We start from the raw sequence: 28,000 nt of genomic DNA, 5'->3' as shown, positions 1-28,000 counted from the left end.
CCTGGCCCCGCCTCCACGGGCGTCAGTACGCACGCGCGCTCCGTTTCCAAAGCGCCTCCCCGCCCCATCCCTGAGTCAAGCCCTGTGAAGAGGCGGGCACCCCCTGCCAGATAGAAGCAGTCCAGCTCGTTGCCACACCCAGACACTCCCGGTCCCGCACTCGGCCGTCGCTCCCCAAACGCTAACCCCCAGCGGCCAGGGTCCCGCGGCCTCCCAGGCTCCCGGCCCCCGCGGGTGAGACGGCGCACGCGCACTCGGGCCGCGCGAACTCCCAGGAGCCACCGCGGCGCGCGGGCGCTGTTCTGGGGCGGGCGCTTCCGGTCGGGCCGGCGGCTGGGGGCCTGCTTCGCGCTCGTGGCTGTTTCTGAGTTCTCGGGCCGTTTTCCTCTTGCCGCACGGGCTAGCGGCGCGTTCTCAGGCTAGGGTCCATGTTGGCAGCGGGGCGGCGGCCGCTGTTCGCAACCGCTCGGGGGAGGGTGGCCCGGGCACTCGGCGCTGTGCGGGCCGGGCGTCTGGGTCTTCGGCTTGGGCTGCCGCCCGAATGGGCGAGTACAGTGTAGTGCGGGCGTTAGCAATATATTGGTGTTTATGAAAGAAACTCGCGTGTGTGTGTGTGTACACGCATGCGTGCGGGCTTGTATTATTAAAGTTATGTTACTTGTATTTTTGTTGTTCCGTCGCTAAGTCTTGTCCGACTCTTTGCGACTCCGTGGACTGCAGCACTCCAGGCCCTCCTGTCCTAAACAATCTCCCGGAGTTTGCTCGGACTTATGTCCATTGAGTCGGCGATGCCCTCCGACCATTTCATCCTGTTGCCCCTTCTCCTCCTGCCTTCAATCTTTCCCAGCATCAGGATCTTGTTCAGTGAGTCACCTGTAACTAATTAATTCCATCCCTGATTAGGCGATTGAGGCATTGAAAAAAGCCCCGTTTACATGCACTGCTCACTAAACAAACTTGTATTTATTCATTGTGCCCACCCGGCACTGCTGCTTTTGGGATGGGATATTAGTTCTCCAATCAGGGATTGAACCCGTGCCTTCCACAGTGAAAGCCAGGAGTCCTAACCACTGGACCACCAGTAAATTCCCACAAAGTTGTTTTTGACGGTGAGACCTTTCCTGGCGTTTCTTCATAGTCGAATATGAGAGGCATTAGGTTCAAGATTACGGTCTCTTGAAGTATACTTTCTCCTCAGCTCTGCATTCATGGTGTTACGGGAGAGGGAAGTGTCCCATTCTCGGACCGTCAGGAATTCTTAGGCTTGAGTGCCAAGTGAGGGTCCTTTGTTTCCTGCGGGAAAGAATTCAGACCGAGCCAAAGACAAGCAAAAGCTTATAAGGATAAGGACATTTACTAGGGCATTAGCAAAAGATGAAGTGTAGGATCGTGGGATGCAGTTTTGAGTTTTGATAGCTTAAGCAGGAGACAGGCTTCATCTGTGGAAATACCTCATCAGCTTTCTTTAAATGAGGAGCAAAACACTCATCTCCAAATAAGATTGGTGAGCAGGCTCTTTCCTGGAGGAGAGCCGTATGCAAGGTGGTTTCATGGGTCTGGATTTCTGTGTGGTGCAAGCAGATTTGATTCTTTCCCCTCTGAATGTTGATTCAGTTCAGTTCAGTTCAGTCGCTCAGTCGTGTCCGACTCTGCGACCCCATGAATTGCAGCACCCCAGGCCTCCCTGTCCATCACCATCTCCCGGAGTTCACTCAAAACTCACGTCCATTGAGTCAGTGATGCCATCAAGCCATCTCATCCTCTGTCGTCCCCTTCTCATGCCCCCAATCCTTCCCAGCATCAGAGTCTTTTCCAATGAGTCAACTCTTCGTATGAGGTGGCCAAAGTACTGGAGTTTCAGCTTTAGCATCATTCCTTCCAAAGAAATCCTAGGACTGATCTCCTTGCAGTCCAAGGGACTCTCAAGAGTCTTCTCCAACACCACAGTTCAAAAGCATCAATTCTTCGGCGCCCAGCCTTCTTCACAGTCCAACTGTCACATCCATACATGACCACAGGAAAAAACCATAGCCTTGACTAGACGGACCTTAGTCGGCAAAGTAACGTCTCTGCTTTTGAATGTTGATAGCAAGTCATTCTTATTTCGCATAACAGACTTTTCTTCTCAAAGAGAAAACTCCTGTTTTCTTTTTTTTAGGGAAAGAAGCAGTATTTTCTCTACATGTGCTATTAAGATGACTCATTCATGAAGTTGCTAAAGTGGATATAAAAAGTATAAAATATTTCAAGTCTTATACAGATATATATATACATGCATACATACACCATACATACAATTTCTTTAACCATTTTATTGTTTCTTTTCTGTGTTTTATTTTAACCACATGAAATATTTATGCCTAAGGCTCTTTTGACCACAGCACTTTATTCCATTCATTCTATGCTACTCTTACTCTTTTGATATTCTTGTATTAAAGTTATCATTGTAATTGAAATACAACTTACAAATAATAAAACACGGATTAACTATGCAGTTTTGCTGTTGATTACAGCCCAATCAGTTCAGTTCAGTCAGTCAGTCGTGTCTGACTCTTTGCGACCCCATGAATTGCCACATGCCAGGGCTCCCTGTCCATCACCAACCCCCGGAGTTCACTCAGACTCATGTTCATCGAGTCAGTGATGCCATCCAGCATCTCATCCTCTGTCGTCCCCTTCTCCTCCTGCCCCCAATCCCTCCCAGCATCAGTCTTTTCCAGTGAGTCAACTCTTTGCATGAGGTGGCCAAAGTACTGGAGTTTCAGCTTTAGCATCAGTCCAATAACCACCACTAAAATCAAGATAGATTTCTGTCACTCCTGAAACTTCCTTCATGCCTGATTTCCTACCTTCACTCTCAGAGGAAACCACTTTGTTTTTGTGACAGTAGATTTGTTTTGCCTGCTTTTTAAATTTTTCTTTCATTTGACTTCATATAAATGGAACCAAGCAGTGCTTAAATTTTTGTGTGTCCAGCTTCAGTCATTCAGCATGTCTTTTTGAGACTCACTGATGATGTCTATTAGTAATTTATTTCCTACTGAGTAGTGTTCTCTTGTGTTACTATAGTACAATCAGTTTATCCATGTTCTTCTTGATAACGTTTGGGATGTTTCTGGATTTGGGGGCTATTATGAATTAAAAGACGCTTAGTCCTTGGAAGAAAAGTTATGACCAACCTAGACAGCATATTAAAAAGCAGAGACACTACTTTGCCGACTAAGGTCCGTCTAGTTAAGGCTATGGTTTTTCCAGTGGTCATGTATGGATGTGAGAGTTGGACTGTGAAGAAGGCTGAGCGCAGAAGAATTGATGCTTTTGAACTGTGGTGTTGGAGAAGACTCTTGAGAGTCCCTTGGACTGCAAGGAGATCCAACCAGTCCATTCTGAAGGAGATCAGCCCTGGGATTTCTTTGGAAGGAATGATGCTAAAGCTGAAACTCCAGTACTTTGGCCACCTCATGCTAAGAGTTGACTCATTGGCAAAGATTCTGATACTGGGAGGGATTGAGGGCAGGAGGAGAAGGGGACGACAGAGGATGTGATGGCTGGATGGCATCACTGACTCGATGGACGTGAGTCTGAGTGAACTCCGGGAGATGGTGATGGACAGGGAGGCCTGGCGTGCTGTGATTCATGGGGTCGCAAAGAGTCGGACACGACTGAGCGACTGAACTGAACTGAATGAATAAAACTATGAATACTTTTATACATGTGTATTTGTAATACTTTAGAAGAGATAATAGTTATGAAAAAATACTGGGGTTTAAAGAGTATCATGAAAGTCATCCACTGAAATAGTAGTTTATCTAATCTATGGTGAGATGTTTTCTGCTGGACAACATTAAGACTCAGTGCCTCTGGATTTTATTGGAGGCTAATTGAGAGGTACCTTCTGCCTAGTATATGTGGTGGTGGTGGCTTCATCGCTAACTTGTGTCCGACTCTTATGACCCCAGGGACTGTAGCCTGCCAGGCTCCTTTGTCTCTGAGATTTCCCAGACAAGAACACTGGAGTTGCCATGTCCTTCTCCTGCAGATCTTCCCGACCCAGGGATGGAACCCGTGTCTCTTCCATCTCCCGCACTGTAGGCGGACTCTTTACCGCTGAGCCACCAGGGAAGCCCCAACTTAGTATATGCCATATACTATATGCTTTTTAAATTTAAACTCACAATTAGCATGTAGAAACATGCCTGGCTTTCACAGGAGCTTCAGTGGTTAGGACTCTGAGCTGTCCCTGCTGAGGGCCTTGGTTTAATCATTCGTCAGGGAACTAAGATCCCATAGGTGTGGTAAAACAAAACACTTACGTGAATACCCTGTAAAATCTGTCCTCAGCTAGCATTTGGTCAACTCTGGAAACTTTAGTTTTTCCTTTTTAGGAGGTGAAGTTCATTTAAATTTGAAACTTTTATCAAAAATGTGAAGCGTTGAGCCTTACTTTGAATGCCTTTTATGTGTGTTAATACGTCCTCATTTTTAGTACTGTAGAATGCTTTTACAAAATTGTTAACTGCTTATATTCTCTTTTGAAAGGAAAGGCATCAAGGTTAATAAAACCTCTGTTTAAATTTCAGTGAACTGTTTTCTTCTGTGTATTGGTAAGTTATGTTCATTTTCTAGCTTCTCAATAGGTCTCTGGTTCACTTACAGTTTTCTTGTCTATAAATGCATTTAAAGTAGTAACTTTGAGTATGTTTATGGCCCCACTCCACAGGTTTTGTTTTATACTGCTCTCATTCACTTCATTGTGCTCTTGTTGTTTCACTGAAGGAGAAAATACTAGGTAGTAAGTAACATAAATATTATTTTGTGAATGTCTAATTTATTATATTCTTATCTGAGCCACAGCCCTGTATGATTTGTCTGAAACTTCTCCATACCTTCCTCAACTTGATAAATGTTTAACTGTTGTTTAAAATGCCTGGTGTTTTATTCAGTGTGCATTTTCTGATGCATAATAAATGACGAATGGGGATTTTAAATGTACAATACGTTCTTCAAATATGAATTTTCTGATTAAAAGAGACTTATGACTAAAGAACTTCCCACACACCTAACATTCACAGGATTATTTTCTCTTATGCTTTCTTTAAGTTAGGATTAGCTTAGACTAACTTCTCTGGTGGCTCAGACAGTAAAGCGTCTGCCTACAATGCGGGAGACCCTGTTTCAATCCCTGGGTAGGGAAGATCCCCTGGAGAAGGAAGTGGCAACGCACTCCAGTATTCTTGCCTGAAAAGTCCCATGGATGGAGGAGCCTGGCGGGCTACAGTCCATGGGATCGCAAAGAGTCGGACACGACTGAGCAACTTCATTTTCACTTTCTAAGGGTTTCCAAGATTTCTCCACTTCTTTGGTTGCTAGCCAGCCAGCATGAATTTTCCAGTTGCTAATGATTGATAGGTAGTGTCTAGAAGCTTGTCTACATTACTACATTAATAGGGTCTTTGATGAATGAATGAATGTGATGGTGATGATGCATATGCTGATAAATCTAACATGTAAACCAAAAAGCCTTTCCATATTTGACAAGGTTAAGAATGAGACAGGAGAAGTCTTTGCTTCTCTTATTTATAGGGATTTTCTATGGCATACGTCCTTTAAAGTTGAGAAGATGAGTGCCCGAAGTCCCTCCCACATTGCCTTCATTTACTGGGAATGAATTTTCTTGTGTTGAGTAAGCTGTGAGCCCTGCCTAAAGGCCTTCCCACATTCATTACATTTTTAGGGTTTCTCAGCGGTTTGGATCCTCTGATGTTGAGGAAGATGTGAACGATGGCCAAAGGCCTTTCCATATTCATTACATTTATATGACTTCTCACCACTGTGCATTCTTTGGTGTTCATTAAGCTGTGTGGTACCACTAAAGGCCTTTCCACATTCCTTACAGACACGGGGCTTTTCTCCAGTATGAATTCTCTGTTGTTTAGTAATCAGCGATAAGTAACTAAAAGCTTTTCCTTATTCAGTACATTGATAGTGTTTTTCACCAACATGAGTTCTACGATGGACACTGAGTTGTGAGAGCCGAACAGAGGTTTTCCCACATCCTCAGAGTCACAGTGTTTCTTACCAGTATGAATTCTCTGAGGTCTTGTAAAGAGTGAAACAGAACCAAAGGCCTTTCCACATTCTTCACATTCATGGGATCTTTCCCCACTATGAGTTCTCTGCTGAGGAGTATTGGGACCGTGATGTGTCCAGCCTTCCCACAGTGCTGACATTCATAAGATTTCTCACCAGCGTGAATTTTCTGATGACTAAGAAGAGATTTCTTCTGCCGTGGCCTTTTCTACGTTCATTACACACGTAGGGTCTACTTCCAGGTGGAACTTTATGAAGCAGGTTACGGGATGTTTGCTGCCTCAAAATGTGTATTTCTTCATGGGTGATTACGACTTGATTGGAACTTTCTTTCTGATTTCCGTGATATATCTCAAATGTGCCTTTACATTCCCAGTCATCTTGGAAACTGGAATTCTCAAGATCTTTGTAAAATTTTCTGTTTTCTCCCATTTGGACACCTGATCTGAAAGATAATGAAAAAGCAGAGATACTTGTTTTAGTCCAAGGTCAGTTAGAGCTTCTTTAGTAGAAATAGTTTGAAACTGAAAATAATGCTTATGAAGAAGGCACACTCCCAATCAGGAATCCAGGAATTCCTGTTCTCCAAAACCCCCAGAGTAGCTGCTTCAGCAGGAAGGATCCAGCCAATCAGTGATTCATATCTGAAATATTGATGGGGATAGTCGGTGGGCTACTATTAAAAGGCGGTGGTAGTGACGGTGAGCCGGCCTTTACCCTGGAATTCGGTGTCCAGACATTTCTTGCAGCAGTGGTGGTGGTTTCCTCGTCTTAGTCTCTGAGCCCAGATCATGGCCGAGGCAGTGTGTACTTGGAGGCGCGTCTCTGCCCTAGTGTGGCTGAGGGGGCACCACTTCTGGCACCTTGCTGTTGCCACATTAGAGGCAGCATTTCTGGAGACCTGCCTTAGAGCCAGCTCCTGTAACCCTTCTAACAGTTTTATAAGCACCCATGTCCCATATTTTGAATCTTTAAATATAATCTTAATACTGACCTTAAGAAATTGGGGTGGGGGGGGACACAGGATTTCAGGAGAAGATAAACCAGGTTATTAGGAGCAACCCTTCCACTAAAAATGTGTTTTAAAAATAAAACTTACACCAAAAAATCTGTCAAAGGTTTGGGGGAAAAAAATAACTCAGAATTAACAGGCCAAAGTCTACGGAAACTTGAACTCCAAGGCACAAAGAGTACTGAAGCTGGTTTGCCCTGAGTACCAGCCCTAATTTTGTTCAGATGATCTCCTGTGTATATGTTGTGTGTCTTTTTTGCCCAAACACGTCACCTGGTGTCTTGGTGCATTTGGGCTGCTAGAACAAAATATTAATGCCACAGACTGGGTTGCTTATGAACAAAAAATTTCTCACAGTTCTGGAAGCTGGGAAGAATTCTGAGATCAAGATGCTGACACTCAGCAACCAGGAGATAAATTCTTACATTGAGCCACCATATTTTGGAGTCTGATAACAGCAGCTTAGCTTAAGCCCTGAGACAAAGTCAGTCTAAAATCGTATGTGAAAGGAGCCTCATTTTCTCTGTAAACCTTTTGAGAAAAAAGTTTAGAAGGAACAACTCTGGAAGCCAACCAGGTGAGCTTCCCCCCATCCCCTACAATGGCTAACCTCTTAGGCCGCTGTCTCTTCACCACCAACAGTTACTCCCTTTTTTGCAACAATCGATCACACTTGACTTAGAATTGCTAGACTTCCCATGTGAAAAATAAATGGAACCTAGTTGTGCAATTGGTATCCAAATGCCCAGTCCCTTGAGGGGACACTGACAGAGGAGGGTAACGAGCATGGCTACGCAAATCAGGAAGGTGATGTTTCAGAAGTAACTTAGACTTGTTTCCAGCTTTACAAGGCTCAAACTGTTGCTTCCGAAATCCAGTCAAACTCTTTAGCGGTTCCCTGGAAAATCAAGTTGGTGGAATCATGATGCTTAGATGATAGGTAATGAATTCTGAGAGTAAGATCTTAACCAACAGCTGAGACGCCTGTCCTCCAATTTGTTCACATCCCTCCTGGTGGATACATGGAGGAGGAGAAGGAGGGAATTAGCCACCATACATGCTTGGCTCCAGTGGACTTGATGGCTGCGTCTTAGGGGCGATCCTGGTATGGAAAAACTACCGTTTAGGCTTCGAGAGCTGAGTGACCACATGACCTTGAGGGGAAGGGTAAATTTGCTACATAAAGGGAAAGGGCACTATACAAAGACTGCTCAGGGTTAACTGAGTTAAATTATGTAAAGTGCTTATTATGTTATAGTGCCATACATACACTATTATGTTACAGTGCTATATACACACACACCTTCCTCAGTTTACTATGGGGTTATAGCCTGATAAACCCACTGTAAGTTAAAAATATTTAGTCGAAAAAGCATTTAATAATACACAACCTACTGAACATCATAGCTTAGCTTCACCTACCTTAAATGTGCACAGACCACTTACATTAGCCTACAGTTGAGCACAGTCATCTAACACAAAGCCTATTTTATATTAAAGAATATCTGATGTAACTTACTGACTCCTGTATTGAAAGTGAAAATCAGAATGGTTCTAAGTGTATCTGTTGCTTACCTTTCTGATATGCTGGCTATCTGAGATAACTTGCTGGAGCTTCTTGCTGCTGCCCAGCATCATGAGAGCCTCATACAGCATATTACTAGCTCAGAAAAGGATCAAAATTAAAAACTCAAAGTACAGTTACTACTGAATGAATATCACGTTCAGTTCAGTCGCTCAGTCGAGTCCGACTTTACAGCACCATGGACTGCAGCACGCCAGGCCTCCCTGTCCATCACCAACTCCCAGAGCTTACTCAAACTCATGTCCATCGAGTTGGTGATGCCATCCAACCATCTCATCCTCTGTTGTCCCCTTTTCTTCCTGCCTTCAGTCTTTCCCAGCATCAGAATCTTTGGGTTTGCATCAGGTAGCCAAAGTATCGGAGTTTCAGCTTCAGCATCAATCCTTCCAATGAATATTCAGGACTGATTTCCTTCAGGATGGACTGGTTGGATCTCCTTGCAGTCCAAGGGACTCTCAAGAGTCTTCTTAACACCACAGTTCAAAAGCATCAATACTAAGGCACTCAGCTTTCTTTATAGTTAAGCTCTCACATCCATACATGACTACTGGAAAAACCATAGCTTTGACTTGATGGACCTTTGTTGGCAAAGTAATATCTCTGCTTTTTAATATGCTGTCTAGGTTGGGTAAAGTTGGCTTAAAGCTCAACATTCAGAAAACTAAGATCATGGCACCTGCTCCCATCACTTCATGGGAAGTAGATGGGGAAACAGTGGTAACAGTGTCAGACTCTATATTTGGGGGCTCCAAAATCACTGCAGATGGTGATTGCAGCCATGAAATTAAAAGACACTTACTCCTTGGAAGGAAAGTTATGACCAACCTAGATACCATATTAAGCCAACAAAGGTCCATCTGGTCAAGGCTATGGTTTTTCCAGTAGTCATGTATGGATGTGAGAGTTGGACTGTGAAGAAAGCTGAGCACCAACGAACTGATGCTTTTGAACTGTGGTGTTGGAGAAGACTCTTGAGAGTCCCTTGGACTGCAAGAAGATCCAACCAGTCCATCCTAAAGGAGATCAGTCCCGGGTGTTGTGTTCATTGGAAGGACTGATGTTGAAGCTGAAACTCCAATACTTTGGCCACCTCATGTGAAGAGCTGAATCACTGGAAAAGACCCTAATGCTGGGAAGGATTGGGGGCAGGAGGAGAAGGTGACAACAGAGGATGAGATGGTTGGATGGCATCACTGACTCGATGGACATGGGTTTGGGTAGACTTCAGGAGCTGGTGATGGATAGGGAGGCCTGGCGTGCTGCGATTCATGGGGTTGCAAAGAGTCAGACAAGACCGAACGACTGAACTGAACTAGGTTGGTCACAACTTTTCTTTCAAGGAGCAAGCATCTTTTAATTTCATGGCTGCAGTCGCCATCCGCAGTGATTTTGAAGCTCCCCAAAATAAAGTCTGTTACTGTTTCCCCATCTATTTGCCATGAAGTGTTGAGACCAGATACCATGATCTTAGTCTTCTGAATGTTGAGTGTGAAGCCAAACTTTTCACTCTCCTCTTTCACTTTCATCAAGAGGCTCTTTAGTTCTTTGCTTTCTGCCATAAGGTTGGTGTCATCTGCATATCTGAGGTTATTGATATTTCTCCCAGCAATCTTGATTCCAGCTTGTGCTTCATCCAGTCCAGCATTTCGAATGATGTACTCTGCATATAAGTTAAATAAGCAGGCTGACAGTATACAGCCCTGAGGTACTCCTTTCCCAATTTGGAACCAGTCCGTTGTTCCATGTCAGATTCTAACTGTTGCTTCTTGACCTGCATATAGATTTCTCAGGAGGCAGGTCAGGTGAAGGTGAAGTTGCTCAGTCGTGTCCGACTCTTTGCAGCCTCACGGACTGTATCCTACCAGGCTCCTCCATCCATGGAATTTTCCAGGCAAGAGTACTGGAGTGGGTTGCCATTTCCTTCTCCAGGGGATCTTCCCAACCCAGGGATCGAACCCTGGTCTCCCGCATTGCAGGCAGACGCTTTACCATCTGAGCCACCAGGGAAGCCAGGTAAGGTGGTCTGATATTCCCATCTCTTGAAGAATATTGCATTCAAGCCACTGTAAAGTGAAAAAAAATCCTAAACTGGACCATCCTGAGTTGGGGGCTATCTACACATACAGAGATGGAGATATCTGTGTCTGCATACAGCTCTATCAGATCTATTTATCTCGATGTCAGTCAGTAACAGTCTTTCTCTAAACACACAGAGACCTTCTCCTTGAACTAACTAGCTAGGCTTCTCCAGGCCCTCAAGGCTCCAATCTCGGGTTCTGTTCCTAACCCATTGAGTCCAGTTTGACAAGAATTCTGCTGGGTCAGTTTATCAAGACTCCCCACTCCTACCCCAACCCTTAACATCTTTTCACTCTCGACGGCCTTCAGCAAGAATCCTATGAAGTCCATTTAGCCAGATTCTCCCTCTTATCTTCGATGACTTGTCTTTGTTAACTGCACATCCAGTGATTCCCCACCTTGCTCTTTGACTACAAATTCCCACTTGTTATATTTGGAATGGAGCCCAGTTTTGGACAAAGGCCTCTGGCCCTGTGGCAATAATTCCTGGGTAAAATGTGCCTTGAGAAACTTTAGATTCTATCCAGTATTGGTTTTCTTTGTCAATATTTTGGGGAAGACTCAGATATCGTGGATAATCCACACAATTACAATCTTCCTAGGGAAAATGCAAATTAAAAAAACATTCAAAATTGCCCACAGCCATAAATGGTCTCTGGGGTCTATGGATCCTATGTCAAGAATCTTCAAGAAGGCTGGGATCCGTTTGGGGCTGGACACGGGCCCCACTGCCATGGTTGCTGAGAAAGGTAGTGTCGAGGCAGAAGAGCTAAGACTTGCTCATCCCTCACCTCCCCCGAACCGCCAAATACCCTCCCCGCCACCCACAACGAGCTCTGATCCAGCCCCGGGCTGAGTGGAACGTTGACTTTCACACGTATGAATAATCGCTCTGAGACAAAAACCAAGGGAGGGTTCCTAGTAAGTGACTCAAAAGAGTAGATACTTGCAGGCCACTTTTACCAATCATAATAAAGTAAAATTTGCAGCTGGTCATTTAGAATGCTTTCAGCTGCAAGTTTACAAAATATTCGATTGAGAGTAAGTTAAGCAATAAAGATTTATTTTTCTTATATAACAAAAGCATCAAACAGACAGTTTCAAATTGGCCGTGTAACTCCGTGTTGTTAGGGTCCTGGGTCAGCCTCTTTGAGGTCCTCTCTTTTCTGCTCATGGTTCCAAGATGACTGTAACAGCTCCAGGCATCAGGTTCTCAGAGAAAAATGTTTAAAAGCAAGAAATGAAAGAGGGAGTCTTCCTAATATATCTGTCTCTTCTGAATGAGGACGATCTTTCCCTGAAGACCCTGTAGATCCCTAGAATATACTGGCCATACACTGGAACGAATGGGCCATCTTGAGCTACAAAGGAGGCTGAAAATTGGCATCTGACATCTTCAGAGTCTAAGACAAGACACAGATGCTACCAACAGAATGGGAATTGGGTATGGCTGCTAGGTAGGCAACCAACCTGTTCTGTCTGTGACAAGTTATAAAAGATAATCCAAACAAACCACCTGAAAATTAAGAAACAGTCTCCTAAACTTAATTTCCCTTGGATCAGAGAGAAATAAAAACTGAGATTATTGTAGGATGTGTGCTGAGTTGGCTCAGTTGTTTCCGACTCTTTGTGACCCTATGGACTGTTAGCACATCAGGCTCCTCCGTCCATGGGATTATCCCGACAAGAATCCTGGAGCCAGTTGCTATTTCGTCTTCCAGGAGATCTTCCCAACTCAGGGCTGGAACCGGAGTCTCCTCCAGCTCCTGCATTGGCGGGTGGATTCTTTACCCCTGAGCCACCAGGGAAGCCCCAGGAGAGAATGCAGGACAGCTACTTCCTATCTCCTCATTTTCTGCCTGTTTCCTATTGTCTACCATCAGGGCATTTGGTATTCTTTTCTGGCTTCTTAAATAGTACATTTAATATATTTGAGTACTATCTTTCCAGTTTTCATGTTTACATGCACTTAAAGGCATAAAAAACTCCCGAGTGGCTTCAGCCACACCCCACATTTCTTGGCATGTAAAACTCTCCTTCTCTTTGTTTTCATTACCACTGGTGCTAACTGCGTGATTTAGTTTCCTGTTAACCCAGGAGTAATTTGGCGTGTTTTGTTTTCAAATTTCCAAGAAAACTCACTTTTGGCTATTGTTGAAACTATTACACTGTGGTGAGAAAATGTAACTTTGGAATGTGTTAGAGACAAAATTTCCTCCAACCTATCTGTCTTTGACAATCATGGTCTAAAAAAAGTTGCACCCATATAATTTTTCTTCAATATGAATTTTATTACTCAGGATAAAAGAAAGCTCTGAATAAAGGAATTCTCACTTGCATGACATCCTTCAAGTCTTTCTCCAAGATATAAAGAGTAAGTTGTGATTAGCCTAAGCTAATGGACTCTTCCCATTCTTGCCATTCATATGATTGCTTGCTAACATAAATTCTCTGATGATTAATAAGGGGTAAGTGCTGATGGAAGGCTTTTCTACATTTATTAAATTCACTTGTGTTTCTATATCATGCATTCTCTGATGTTGAATGGTAGCTGAATCATGACTTAAAGTCCTCCCATGTTCCTTATATTCATAGGGCTTTTCCTCAGTATGAATTACCCGATGTTGAATCAGTTGTGAGCAGTGGCTGAAGGCTTTCCCACATTCCCTGCATTCATATGGCTTCTCACCTGTATGAATTCTGTAATGTACAGTAAGATGGGAGACCCGTTTGAAAGCCCTACCACATACCTTACATTGGTAGGGTTTCTCTCCTGTGTGAATTCTCTGATGCTGCTTAAGTTGTGAGCTCACCCTAAAGGCCTTCCCACATGCCTTACACTCATAGGGTTTCTCACCGGTATGAATTCTCTGATGTCGAGTAAGAGTTGAGCCTTGATTAAAGGCCTTCCCACATTCTTCACACTCATAGAGTTTCTTGCCAGTGTGAATAGTCTGATGCTGAATCAGCTGAGAACGATGACTAAAGGCTTTCCCACATTCCTTGCATGCATAGGGTTTTTCGCCAGTATGAATTCTATAATGCACTTTAAGATGTGAGATCCGATTGAAAGCCTTGCCACACTCCTTACACTGATAGGGTTTCTCACCAGTATGAATTCGTTGATGTTCAATCAACTGTGAGCTTCGACTGAAGGCCTTTGCACAATCCTTACATTCATAAGGTTTCTCACCAGTATGAACTCGCTGATGTTGTATGAAATTTGAACCAGAATTGAAGGCCTTTCCACATTCCTTACACTCATATGGTTTCTTGCCAGAATGAATATTCTCATGTTGAATTAGTCGTGAACCGTATTTAAAGGCCTTCCCACATTCCTTGCACTTATAGGGCTTCTCATTAGTCTGAATCCCCTGATGATTAATAAGGAAGTCCTCTTGCCAGAAGTCTTTTGTACATTCATTATATCCATAGGGTTTTTCTCCAGTATGAATTTTCTGATAAAAAGTAAGGGGTGCTGGCTGGTCAAAAGTGGGTATTTCTTCATTCTCGACTATCATTTGACTCAGATGTCCATCGGGATTTCCCTCGTCCCTGTCAGAATGACTTCTGCATTCCCAGTCATCTTGGAATCTTGAGCACTCAAGACCGTAGCTGGTAAGGCTTTCCATTATCTCCCACGGGGGTGACTGTACTTCGAAACTCTGCCGCTTTGGAGAGAATACCTTAGTATCGTACCTGGACTTCAGCACTGAAAAAGAACAAAACAAGCATGTGTGTGTTTTTTCCTTTCACAGAAAAAGGGACTTCTATAGTAAACATTGGAAAGTTGAGACTCAAGATAATATCTGTACGCTCTTGAATGTGATTAAGAAATTAGAAAATGGACAAATAGAGCAGAGAAAGAGGAAATACCATAAATCAAGGTGAATGAGGTAATCAGAGAAATCATTAAGAATAGTTCTAAAATGTTAACGTGGAGCAGAATCACTGCTGAACCATGGTTTTAAAAAATGAATGTTTCTGTGAAACCCTAGAAGAGAAAAACCTAAGAGTAACAGAAAGCAAATCATTTGTTGCTTGTGGCCAGGGGGTACAAACGACTGTGTGGGAAGGAGCACAAAGGAAATTTTCAGGGTGATGAAAATTTATCTTGTCTGTGCTAGTGGTCATGTAAGTGTATACCTTTGTCTATAGTCATTAAAATATGCTTAAAATGCAGGCATTTAATTTGCTGTAAATTGTACATCAATAAAGTGGATATTTAAAAACGATAGAGAGGGTTGACTAGAGACTTCTCTGGCCAGAGGAATGCGATGGTGCATCTGCGTGACAGGGCGTGGTGTACAGCAGGGCTGTTTTCACATGTCCAGCGGAAGACACAGCTGTGGTCTTCTGCTGTGGCGCTTTCTGTCCCTGACATTTAGCTGAACACCACAGCTACAGCTACTGTCAGCTGGACCAGTCTCTGCTGGACTTTCCTGTTGCCTAAAAGTGACCTGGGAAAAAGGAGAGCCTTGTTCCTTGTTTGGACGATTAGGCCCAAACTGAATGAGGTGGCCTCTTCCAGAGCATATTCTTTGCTGGTTATTCAAACTGCAGGGAAGGGCTGAATGGTGTTGCTGAGCTTGATTCGTGTACCTGGCACGTGATTTCCACCGCAGTGGCCTGTGTTACTGCAATCATGGAAATCAGTCCCATTCGGCTCATAAAGAATTGGCTGCAGCTTCATGCAGGGACTATGGGGAAAGTAAACGGGTGCTTTTGAATGTGTTCATGAAGTTTATGAGGAGGCCAAAGAGGACTTTGTAGGGGGCATGTCTGCTTCTTATGGTAGCATATCAGAGACCACTATTCATTTGTTTTTTGTGTGAAGTTATTAAGCAAAAACTACTGGAATAAACAATTACTTTGACAATACAGATGAAAAGTTTGTAAAAGAAGTATCAATCGTGTGGGAATGATGCTGCTGTTGCCTCAGAAATCTGTACCACAACCACAGTGTATGCATACACACGAAGCTGTAATTATAAGACTATGTGACAAGATCAGACACCATGTTTCATTGTTCAAGAGGGAAGCGCTCTTCATGAGTCTCTGCACTGTGCTCTAAGAGCTGTGGGAAGGCAGATTCTAAACACTGCCACTGTAATGACCACCTACGCATCCGTGGTCCATCTACTCAGCGGTCAGCAACATCTGGCCACCGTCGTATAAAGAGCAACCGAAAGACTGCAGTGGCCGTGGACTATTACAGCCAGCCTGGTGGACAGAAGGAAGTGAGTTTGGGATCATGTAACTATGCCCAAGTGGAAGTCTGGTTTTAGGAATTAAAGTGATCACACATTATTGGTGTTCTGGGCAATGTGGGAAAAAAAAACCAGAACAGCTGTCTCTAAGGACATGCCACTGAAAGCACGCCTCCCTCCAAACTGCTGCATATGCCGTCAAGACAGCTGAACACAGGTTAGTTTTGTTGAGTGATGGCAGAGTACAGTGTTTATTCCATGAACGCTTCTGCACTCATGTAAATTAAGCTGTCTCTAATCATATACTGTGAAGTGACTTTACAAAGAGAGCCCTGATTTTCCAACTTTCAGCTTCTCTTCTCCTTGTAAAGTTGCAAAATAGCAAAAATGATAGTGCGGTCCTCTGTATTGTTTTTACATTTTCCTGACAAGATCTGGTGCAGTTTTTTAATTTAGCATTAGTAGATGCTGTTTCTGACAACCAATGAGGTCATGTCTAAAAAGCTTACGGACAGTTTTATGGTTTTGTTTTGGTTGGTTTCCTCAAATGGAACCTTAAAGGATCCCGAATGGCCAAAACAATCTTGAAAAGGAAGAACAAAGTTGGAGGCCTCTCTCACTTCCAACTTCAAAACATGTTAAAAGAGCTACAGTAACCAAAACTGTGGATCTGCCATAAAGGAAGGTATTTACCCAGTGGAACACAATGGGGACAGCAGAAATACACTCATACATACGGTCAAACGATCTTTAACAAGGGTGCCAAGGCCACACCCTGAGGAAAAGACAAGCTCTTCAACAAACAGGGCTGAGGAAACTGGATATCCGCATGCAAAAGAAAGGGGGACCCCAACCTTACATTAGATGAAACAGCTCAAAATGGATTAAAGACCTACACCTAAGATATGAAGCGCCTAGAAGAAAACAAGGGAAAAGCTTCATGACACCGCACCTGACTGATTTTCTGGATATGGTACCGAAAGAGCAGGCGCCAGAAGCAAAACCCGACAAACAGGAACATCAGACCTAAAAACTGTGCGCCAGAGACAAAAATCAACAGGCTGCAAAGGCAACCTACAGAACGGGACAAAGCATCTACAAACCATGTATCTGTAGAGGGGTAATATACAGACAATATAAAGAAATAAAACGCAATAAAAAAATAACCTGATTTTAAAATGGGCAAAGGGTTCGAATAGACATTTCTCCAAAGAACACATACAGATGGCCAACAGGCATGAAATTCAGTATTCAGAGTTTGGTATTAGCAAATCTATTCATGTAATCCATATTTTATAGATTGAAAGGGAAAAAATAAAATATGAAAAAGTAGCTGCTTCTTTAAGCGAAGAAAATATCTCTATATCATTCCTATGGCTGATATTATGCTTAATAAAAGTTACTAAAAATATTCCTGTTAAAGTCAAAAACAAGATTAGTATGTAAAACCCTTCTTAATACTGTTCTGGGGGTACTACATAATCAGCACCCTAGTCAGGCAAGAGAAAAAAACCTGTAAGATAGAAAAATGTAAAAACATCACCATTTGCAGATATATCTATATTATATATATATAATCAAATGCTTGGAAAGCTCAAGAGTTTCATAAAAATCCGTCATAAATAATGAGAAAATTCAATTAATTGGGTCAGCTACAAAATTCATCTGAAGATCTGACCAGCTTTTGTCATATTAGAAAATAAACCAGTTGGAGTATAATATGGATGAATGCTGTATTAATCCATATTATAGATTATGCCATTTTCAACAGCAATAAATATAAACTACCTAGGAATAAATGTAATAAGACATACAAAATCGAGGAAGAAAATGTGAAAATCTTCATCAGATATGGTCATAAAGGAAGGGAAAAGCCTGTCATGTTCTTCAATAGGATAAAATCAGTTTTCTCTTAATCTATAAATTTACAGTGATTACAGTAAGGAAAAAAAATGCATGATTTTTTTGAAAGCAAATATTCTGATTCTAGGGTTTAGATAGAAACGTAAATGAGAACAGCCAGGAAAATTCTGAAAAACAAGAATGAAGAGGGGCTAATACCAGATATATAATACATTTAAACTTAATAAATTAAAACAGTAATGGTATAGACACATGGTTAGAGATTAATGGGCTACAAGAGAAAGTCCAAAAATAGATTCCGATACGCAGATGATAAAGCAGATGGCAAAGCTGGCTTTATACAGTAGTGAAGGGGAGAGAAACTGATAAATGCCGCTTGAACAACTGGATAATCTGGACAGTAACGTGACATCACATCTCACGGTAGGAAAATTCAATACGGATAGTAAAGTTCATCGTAAATAAGCTAGAAAAAAATCACAGCAGACTCCTAACCTTTTGAAAGGGTGAAGTTCTCTTTAAATATGACACAAACCCACAGGACGGAGGAATAAACAAACTGAGCACCTCACACACACTCTGTCAAAACTCAGATGAGAAAGCAAAAATCCGGCCTCGGGCGCTCTTGGTGTGGTAGGCGGAATAACAGCCTCCCCGACGCCCGTGCCCTAATTCCCGGAGCCTGAGCGTGTTAGGCGTGTGCCCCCTCTCCCCATGCTCATCCCACACCTGACCTCACTCACGCCCAGGGGTCATGCTGCCGCATAACGTCCCATTTCAAATTCTTTTAGAGTACACTGTATGTCGCAGAAACTGTTTCTGGACATGATTTTGCTCCCGTGTCACACGATGGCTTTGAGTCTCACCAGGGAAGATTTGTGCGCACATGAATGCGTACACACACACCCAAGCCCGCACATACACCACGCACACACACACCCACGCCCGCACATACACCACGCACACACACACCCACATCCACACATACACCACGCACACACACACCCAAGCCCGCACATCCACCACGCACACACACACCCACGCCCGCACATACACCACGCACACACACACCCACGCCCGCACATACACCACGCACACACACACCCACGCCCACACATCCACCACGTACACACACACCCACGCCCGCACATACACCCCCTCGGGAACATCTGGTAATGTCTGGAGACATTTTTGGCTTTACAACCGAGGGGAGGCCAGGGAGGCTGCTAAGCATCCTGCCGTGCATAGAATGACATCCCGTCCTCCCGCCTCAACTAGCTCCCCAACGAAGAATTATCCCACCGCTGAGGCTGACAAACCCCCATCCAGAGCAGGAGCACCGCAGGCAAAGGAGAGCTGGGGACAAAGCCTCAAAACTGGGATACGCTTGATGCGTCGAAGCCGGCATGGGTGGACTCGCACCGTCCGCTCTCGTGCCCCTACCGCAGAGCTGAGTAGCTGTGACACAGACCAGATAGCTGGCAAGACCTGGAAGACGGCCTGTCGGGACCTTGGAAGACACCTGCCAAACTCTATGTGAATGGAACAGCAAGAGAGGCTGGTGTGGCTGGAACGGAGCAAGCAGCGTGGGGCGGTGCGAGATGGAGTCAGGGCGGAGGCAGGCGGCAGATTACAGAGAGCACCTCAGGCCGACAGAAGTCGCGGGGATGCTGAAAGCGGCCTATTTGGCACTGTCCCCTAGGGCAGCCCCCAGCTGCTCGCGGCTGCTCAGCACCTGAAGTGTGGCGTGGGCAGCTGTGACATGGAGTGTTACCTTTCATCTTAGTTAAAAGTTGTAGTTAAAAGCCACAGCACAAATGGCTGATGGCTACAGTCAGTATAGACATAGAGCCTTCTAGGCCATGGCATAGATTCGGGCTTGTCTCTTGAGTGAGACAGGAAGCCACGGGCAAGCTGTGAGCAGAGATGTAACACACCCTCGCTGAAGACTGAGGACTTCCCAGGTGGCACAGGGGTAGAGAATCCGCCTCCCAGTGCAGGAGACACAGATGTGGGCCCGAGCCTTGGGTCAGGAAAAGCTCTGGGGTAGGGAATGGCAGCCCACTCCAGTATTCTTGCCTGGAGAATCCCAGGCCAGAGGAGCCCGGCGGGCTCTAGCGCATGGGGCTGCAAAGAGCCGGTCACGACTGAGCACGGACGAATACACACACACAGGCGCGCACGCACACACCCGCACACACAGAGCCACACACAGACACACACGTGTAACAGTACTGTCTGACATCAGGAAATGTGCACACAGCATGCACTCACACTCTGGCTGCCGTGTGCAGACCGCCCGGCGGTGGACAAGAGCGGACGCAGCGTGGGGGGAGGGGCCGCCGCAGCTCCAAGTGGTGGGGCAAGCAGGAGGCGGCAGTGTTGCTTGTTGGTGAGACGTGCTTAGATTCTGGGTCTACTCCGAGGTAGCGCTAACAGGGCCTGCTGGCAGACTGGATACGTGTGTGAGAGGGAAAAGTCAGGGATGCTTCGGCAGTTTTTGACTTAAGCAAGTCGGGTCGAGTCCCCTGGCACTGATGTGCAGAAGAAACGGGGAGGGGCACCCCTGTCAGGAACGGCCAAGGACTCCCTTTGGGACGTCAGCTCCAGGTGTCCGGTGGACGTCCAAGTGGGGCTGACAGGATACAGGTATCGAGTTCAAGCGAGAAGCTGAAGCTGAAGGCAGTCATTCGTGATAAAGAACTTTATCCGGTGATGGAAACATTCTGTATCTGCACTGTCCAGTAGAGTAGCCACTAGCCACAAAGTAGCTACTGGACATCTGGAACGTGTCAGGTGCAAGTGAGGTGCTGAATTTGGAAATGGACATAACTGTAGGGAATTCCCCGGTGGCCCAGTGTTGGGACCTCCACGCTTTCACTGCCGAGGGCCTGGCTGCGACATCTAGTTGGGGCCCGAAGGTTCCACAAGCCTGGAGGCATAGCCAAAAAAAAAATGTATCTACTTATAGTGAATTTAAATCTCCACGGCCACGTGTGGCCAGTGGCTCCTCAGCCAGCACAGCTGTGAACGGTGCGTATCGTGCGGTCCTGGAGAAGGCCTTGGGGAACAGACATACGCAGCAGAGGCCCAGGTCCGAGCCCGGGTGCTCCAGCTTGTGCTGAAGGTGAGCTCCAACTCAAAGTGCCTGCCGCCTCGTCAGCCCGCTGGGCAGTCAACCACACTGCGTTCTCTCCTCCCACACACGCCTCACTCACCTGGGCACAGGCCTCCTGTCGCCACTTCCTCCACCGTCCAGGGCTCTTTGCCTTGCTCCAGGAAGGAGATCACATCAGGTTTGGAAATGGCAAGACCTGGACGTAACGGAAAAACATGCCAGCCAGTTATGCTGTGGGGCCTCAGAATTCAGATCCAGGGTCAACAAGCAGGACAGGCAAGAAAGCCCAAGGAATAGAAGAGTCACAGGCAGGTGGGGACAGACGCAGCCTCAGGCCAAGCAGCTGCCCTTTAACCACTCAAAAGACCCTCGACATTGACAAGGAACCCATGTGGCCCCGGGTAACCTCCAAAGTAACAGACCGCACCGCCTTACCCAGTGAGACCAGGTTGCTATAGGTCTCCAACATCACGTCTCTGTACAAATCCCTCTGAGTGGGTGCCAGCTGTTCCCATTCTTCTTGGGAGAAGACTACGGCCACATCCCTGAATAAGTCTGACCCCTGGAAGAACAGGCAGGAATGCTATAAGCATATTTCAAGGAAACATTCCTCCATGAGATGAGAGGTGAAGGAGGAGGTCTCTGCAGGAATGGGGTGTCCTGGTGAAAATAAGGCTGGGGCTGGGGGCACCTGACGTGCCAGGTGACAGGCAAAGATGAGCACAGGTGAAAGAGAGGTTCAAGTATTCTTGAGCTTTCCTTTTTACCACAAACCAACGCTCGTGTACTCGGGTCTCAGAGGAAAACTGAATCCAGCCAAATCGAGTCTTCCCGGTTAGGACAGTGCAGTCGAGCATAGTGCCCACCCTGCGCTTGGCACGCGATAAACTCTCCGCGTGAGGCCTCTCATCTGTACTCTATGGAGTAACAGGAACAGAACCCAACAACTTTTGGGTAGTCTTTCCTCAAAATATTTTAGTAAAAGAAATACTTAATATCTTGTGCACGCTCAGTCGTGTCTGACTCTTTGTGACCCCATGGACTGCAGCCCCCCAGGCTCCTCTGTCCATGGACTTTTTCAGGCAAGAAAAAACTGTCCGCAACTTTTTCAGGCGTGGTTTGCCATTTCCTCCTCCAGGGGAATCTTCCTGACCCAGGGATGGAACCCGTGTCTCCTGCATTGGCAGGTGGACTCTTTACCACTGAGCCACCTAGGAAGCCAAGCGTTTTATCTTTAATCTCATAGATGCCCAGATAAACTTCAGTTACACACCCAACTGTCAGTACAGGAGATGGTGACCCCACACTGAAATTGAGCCCAACCAATACCAACTCCCCTGATTTTGTGTGTGTGATCTCTCATCAGTATTCATCTCCATTTCATCAAATCTCAGTTCTTGTAAGGGATGTTCTCATTTTATATAAGGAAATGGATTTCTTCTCCCTCTGGCCTCCCAGCAGAACACCAAGCCATCAGGAGACATAGAATGCTATACAGAATGAATCCACGTCGGCACTGGTCAGCGTGGATGGGGCCAAGGGGGAGGGAGCCTCTGAGAAGCAGATTCTTGGATGGAACCCAGGTGGGAAACTTCCGGATAAGGAAAACAAATATTTACATGATTTGAAAACTCACGAGGGACATGACTGTCAGGATTTCATGGGCTGCTGCGTCCTCCTCTTGGTTTGCCTCTTGGGGAAGGGCAGAGTCCTGAGATAGACCTGAGCGGGGAAAGAGCAATCATGAGAGGCCAGGCTTGCCTCACAGCTCCCAGAAACTGCACAGCGACAGTGCCCACCCCTCCTCCCTACTCCTCAATTACAGGGAGCCTTTCCCAGCTCCACCTTGGCACTGATGCAATCTGAGGTGGGGATGCACAGACCTGGTCCAGCGACAGAATCGGGTCCCTGGGACAAGGAAGGCTGTCCTAGGGCCAGGGTGCACAGCCTGCCTTATCTGCTCAGTGAAACCTTCCCAGAGCCAAACCGTTTAATACTCTCGTGCCCACACTGTAACACCTTCAGTGGTCTCCCTGGCTCTTAACCTAACTTTCCAATTAATAAAGAACCCTACAGCCCTACCTAATGTTTGGCAGGCACCATTTTGCAGACCCTGCCTTGAGTCAACAGATGTTTGCAGTGGGCAAATTAGATGGGGCAGCCCCAGTACTCCACCATAAATAAGCCTCTGCACAGAGATGTAAATGAGCAAAGCTTTGGGCACAGTATTTGCTGAAAAACAGAATCAAGATTAGTACATAACAGTTCACAAGTAGGCGAGTGGTTGAATCATATAATGGATGTCAAGCAACTATCTAAAGTCACGTGAGACAACATCAACCCACAGATATATTTGCAACTGGATCCCTTCAATGGCACCCCCCTCCAGTGCTCTGGCCTGGAAAATCCCATGGGCGGAGGAGCCTGGTGGGCTGCAGTCCATGGGGTCGCTAAGAGTCTGACACGACTGAGCGACTTCACTTTCACTTTTCACTTTCATGCATTGGAGAAGGAAATGGCAACCCGCTCCAGTATTCTTGCCTGGAGAATCTCAGGGACGGGGGAGCCTGGTGGGCTGCCGTCTATAGGGTCTCACAGAGTCAGACACGACTGAAGCGACTTAGCAGCAGCAACATTCAGCAATAGAAGTCAAACCCACCCACCTACTGACAGGCAGGCTAACACTGCCCCCCTCCCCCCTCCAAAAAAACTAAACTGGAATGGAAAACATCCAAGTATTAAGAATGATGCCATCTAACCACTTCCTGAGTTCATCAGTAAAACAGTAGTATTTTATAAAAGAGCTTAGGACATTGCCCAACATGTAACAAATACTTAATTCTTAATGTGTAAACGGAATAATGATTTTGTTTAGTCACTAACTAGCATACGACTCTTGCAACCCATGGACTGTAGCCCACCAGGCCCCTCTGTCCATGGGATTCTCCAGGCAAGAATACTGGAGTGGGTTGCCATTTCCTTCTCCAGGGGAATCTTCCCCCACCAGGATCGAACCCGTGTCTCCCACATTGCAGGTGGATTCTTTACCCCTGAGCTATCGGGGAAGCCCACTGTTCCTTAATATCATGTATAAGGACGTTTTCCTTATGACAACTTTCTTTAAAGCATTATTTGTATTCGCTGTAACTATTTCATTACAGGGGTGGCCCGTGATTTACTCAGCCATCTTCCCATGAATGTACCATGGAAGTGAAAGTCGCTCAGTTGTGTCCAACTCTTTGGGACTCCATGGACTATACAGTCCATGGAGTTCTCCAGGCCAGAATACTGGAGGGGGTTGCCTTTCCCACCTCCGGGGATCTTCCCAACCCAGGGATCGAAACCCATGTCTCCCGCATTGCAGGCGGACTCTTTACCAGCTGAGCCACAAGCTGAGCCCCAATGGTTGGGCAAATTTTGAACAAGATCCTCTAAAATGTTTCCAAGTCGCTGCTTGTAAATTAGGTTCCAAATTTTCAGGGGGCTTCCAACTCTGAAAGTCTCATGAGACAACACTTCACCCCAGATTTTTATAGGGATGCATAAGAAAGATGCAAAACATCCATAAGCAAGCACTTTCTGGGCGCCGGGACCCCCGACAGGCACACCCACCTAAGGGGTCCATGGACCCGGGCTATGAGCCCTGACGGCAACAGGGGGCGACAGCAGGGCGCGCCGCGAGGGCCGATGGGGAGTGTAGTCCGGAGCCCAGAAAGCCGCAGACCGACGGCCAAACGAGACGTTCCGGTTCTCTCCAGGCCCGTGACCCGCCCGGCCGCAGCGCCCAGTCCGGCGCAGACCCCGGGGCTCCTGGTAAGCTCCGAGCCCCTCACCTGCCAGCTCCTCTGGTCCAGGTGCCCCCGCGGCCGCGCCCCCGCAGCCCCGGGTGCGCTTCCTCGTCCGTACCCGGGGACTCAGGAGCCGGAAGATGGCGCAGACGCACAAAGCTCTGCCGAGGCTGCGTCGCGGTTGGACAGGCCCCGCAGTGTCTTCTGGGAAACGTAGTCTCCGGTCCTCACGGCTGGCCCCGAGGAACACGGCTGCGGTCCGCGCGGCTGCGAGGGGGCGGGGCTCGCGCGTAGGTCGGTGCGTGGGAAACCGTCTGGGATCCGAAGGAGCCTGTGGGTTTCGTGGGTCGCCGGGTGAGTAGCTGGGCATCGCGCGCGCTCTCCGCGCGCGGCTGTCTCCCTGATGCAGGTGAGTGTGGGCGTGGCCGTCCCCGCGTGAGCTGTGTTCGGCTCTGACCCGGTCGTTGAGTATGTGACTGGGACCGTTAAACGCCGGGAACATGTTTGTGTGTGTAAAATTGGTATGTGGAAAAAATCCCATTATTAAGTCACCGTCGCCGTGGGACAGCCATTTTACTGGAAGGCTTGGAGGGAGGAAAAAGCCCGAGAGTTCATTTGGTAACTAATTTTAAAAACGTAGTTGTTGTCGCTCAGTCGTGTCCGACTCTTTGCGACCCCAAACACTCCAGGCTTCCCTGTCCTTCACTATCTCCCGGACTTACCTCAAATCCTGTCCATCGAGTCAGTGATGCCATCCAGCCATCCTGCCGTCGCCTGTCCTGCCCTCAATCTTTCCCAGCGTCCGAGTCTTTGGCGCTTCTTGGCCTGGTGGCTCAGTGGTAAAGATGGGCCTGCCGGACAGGAGACGCGGATTCGATCCCTGTGTAGGAGATCCCCTGGAGAAGGAAATGGCAACGCGCTCAAGTATTCTTGCCTGGAGAATCCCATGGATGGAGAAACTTGGTGGGCTGTACTCCATGTGGTCGCAGAGAGTCGGACACGACTCAGGGACTAAACAATTTTAAAACATTTATGTCAAAAAAATGCTGAAATACTTGCAGATTATGAAGGAAAATACAGAATCAGCAAAAAGGTTTTGAAGGAGATGTCAAAGAGTTTTCTGTTATGAGATGATATTTCTCGGCTTAGATCTCTAGCTACAGGTAGTTCAACTTCGGTTTGTGAAAGCGTGAGAAGCCCTGAACTTTGCCCATCCTGGCTGGGACAGCCTGTTCTGATATGGTGGGAAGTCCAGTGTTTTGGATCTGCTCAGACCCTGTTAAACCTGGCCTGTGAATGAGGAAAGCGTTTCTGTCCAGGGTGATACACTTGTGAGCCAGACCCAGTCCAGCGCCCTTGTCTCTTGAGTTGTCTTAGAACACGTCCTCTTGCATCTGCCTTCTTGAAACGTTTTTTCTGAGATCTGTGCATATTCACGTTGTTGCACATCTGAAGAATGCTTTTCTCTAAGTTAGTTTCAAAATGTAATTTAAACCCAATAAAAATACCAGTACTGTTTCTCCATTGGAAATAGACAAGTTGATACTAAAACTCAGAGTAAAAAGTAAACTTGCAAAAATGACTAAGAATATTCTGAGAAAGGAAAGCTATAATGTATGCTAACATGACCAGATATTAAACATTCTAAAAAGGGTCAATAATTGTAACTACTGCATGGTATCAGTTCATGAATTGTTAGGTGGGAGAGACTAGACTGTCCAGAAATATCAAGTGCAGAGAGAAATCTGCTATACATAAATGTGGCAAATCATTGGAATAAAAATGGATGTTTTAATAAAAAAGCTTGTGGATTAACTGAAGAGTCAGTTGGAAAAAAAATATAATTAATACCTCACATAATGCAAAAGAATAAACCCCACATTGGCTTGAGTTCTAATTTAAACCATACAAATAGCAGACATGTACAGAGGTGAATTCCATTATGACCTGGATGTATGGAAAGACTTTCTGACTTAAAAATCCAGGTGTAATAAAAGGCCGCTGCCCTTGAGAACAGAAAGCTAAAGCACTTCTGTAAGGCAGAATACACCGTAAGCAAAGGCGAAACACAAACGACAGAAGTTTTACTTTATGAGTCTCAGATAAGGAGCTAACATTCCTAAGTAAAAAACCAAAAGCCAAAAAATGCAGCCTCTGAACTCAATCTAGCGGACTGTTTCTCCTAATAGCTTTGGTATCGTGATTTGGAAACTGTTTGATGAGCATATTGTTGTCGCTCAGTTGCCAAGTCACGCCTGACCCTGCGACCCCAAGGACTGAAGCATGCCAGGCTTCCCTGACCTTCACTGTCTCCCGGAGTTTGCTCAAACTCATGTCCGTGGAGTCAGTGATGCCACCGACCACCTCATCCTCTGTCGTCACCTTCTCCTCCGGCCCTTAATCGTTCCCAGCATTGGCGTCCTTAGAATCGAGCAACTGAATAAATGCATTGATTTGTTGGTGGCCAGTGTTCTACTGTGGGAAAAGAGAGATATAAATAAAGGATAATAGAAGATAAAGAACCACCCCATGATGTTGAGTTGGTGTGCACTCGTGATTAAAAATATGTTTGCGCAGCTCACTGAGATCAGTGTAAACCCATAGTGACGGCACGCTGAGACCAGGCACTCGCGATAAGATGCTGTGGAAATGGCGCTTGGACTTTACGATCTTCCTCCCAAAACAGAGCCTCATTTTAATGACAGCGTGGCAGACAAATGGCAGTCCTTGGACATTCGACAAAATGTCTGCCCTGAACTCCACAAAAGTGGGGTGACGGTCATTGTAAACAAGGAAAGTCTGAGAAACCATCACAACTAAAAGGAGCCTGATGAGACACAACTGCTAAAAATAACGTATCCTGAGTGAGATCCTGGAAAAACCAAAGGACATTAGATAAAAAGTGGGAGAGAGAAAGTGTGGACTTTAATACTAATGCATCAGTGTTGGTTCAGTAACTGGGTGCAGAGTATGTGGGAACCTTCTGTACGATCTTTGCAGTTTTTCTGTAAATCAAAAACTTCTAAAATAAAAGTTCATTTGAATTAATTAGTCTTACTCTTTTCTTTTTTAAGTGTGTGTTTGTATAATTTTCCACTTCTCTATTTGGTGAAGGAGCGTGGAAGAAATGATGCCTCAGTGGCAATAAGCAGACCTTGGTCTCTAAATATCATTCTCTAATAAAAAGGAACCAAAGCTTATTGGGGTGATGTCTGATTCCAGGATGATGGCAGGGAAAGTACAAAATGAGAATGG

At 45.7% G+C, this 28,000-nt stretch overlaps 1 protein-coding gene and 1 long non-coding RNA gene across 2 annotated transcripts in view; one reads left to right on the top strand and one right to left on the bottom strand.

Moving 5' to 3' along the window:
* LOC138419651 (zinc finger protein 850-like) overlaps positions 1–24,653 on the bottom strand; it is a 33,155-nt gene extending 8,502 nt beyond the window's left edge. The window contains 10 exon segments of the mRNA XM_069552494.1: positions 2–387; positions 5,660–6,056; positions 6,059–6,179; positions 8,160–8,167; positions 10,899–10,916; positions 13,330–14,478; positions 21,058–21,153; positions 21,393–21,519; positions 22,594–22,679; positions 24,570–24,653. Of these exon segments, the coding sequence (XP_069408595.1) occupies positions 2–387; positions 5,660–6,056; positions 6,059–6,179; positions 8,160–8,167; positions 10,899–10,916; positions 13,330–14,478; positions 21,058–21,153; positions 21,393–21,519; positions 22,594–22,679; positions 24,570–24,582 (2,401 nt within the window). The 5' untranslated portion in view covers positions 24,583–24,653.
* Positions 24,654–24,974: 321 nt separating this feature from the next.
* LOC138419392 (uncharacterized) lies at positions 24,975–27,793 on the top strand. Its single transcript, XR_011248954.1, has 2 exons — positions 24,975–25,154; positions 26,987–27,793. It is a non-coding gene; the product is annotated as an uncharacterized lncRNA (long non-coding RNA).
* Positions 27,794–28,000: the final 207 nt, after the last annotated feature.

This window comes from Ovis canadensis, chromosome 14 (genome assembly GCF_042477335.2).
Source record: "Ovis canadensis isolate MfBH-ARS-UI-01 breed Bighorn chromosome 14, ARS-UI_OviCan_v2, whole genome shotgun sequence".
NCBI lineage: Eukaryota > Metazoa > Chordata > Mammalia > Artiodactyla > Bovidae > Ovis > Ovis canadensis.
This window is presented reverse-complemented; position numbering and strand designations above follow the sequence as displayed.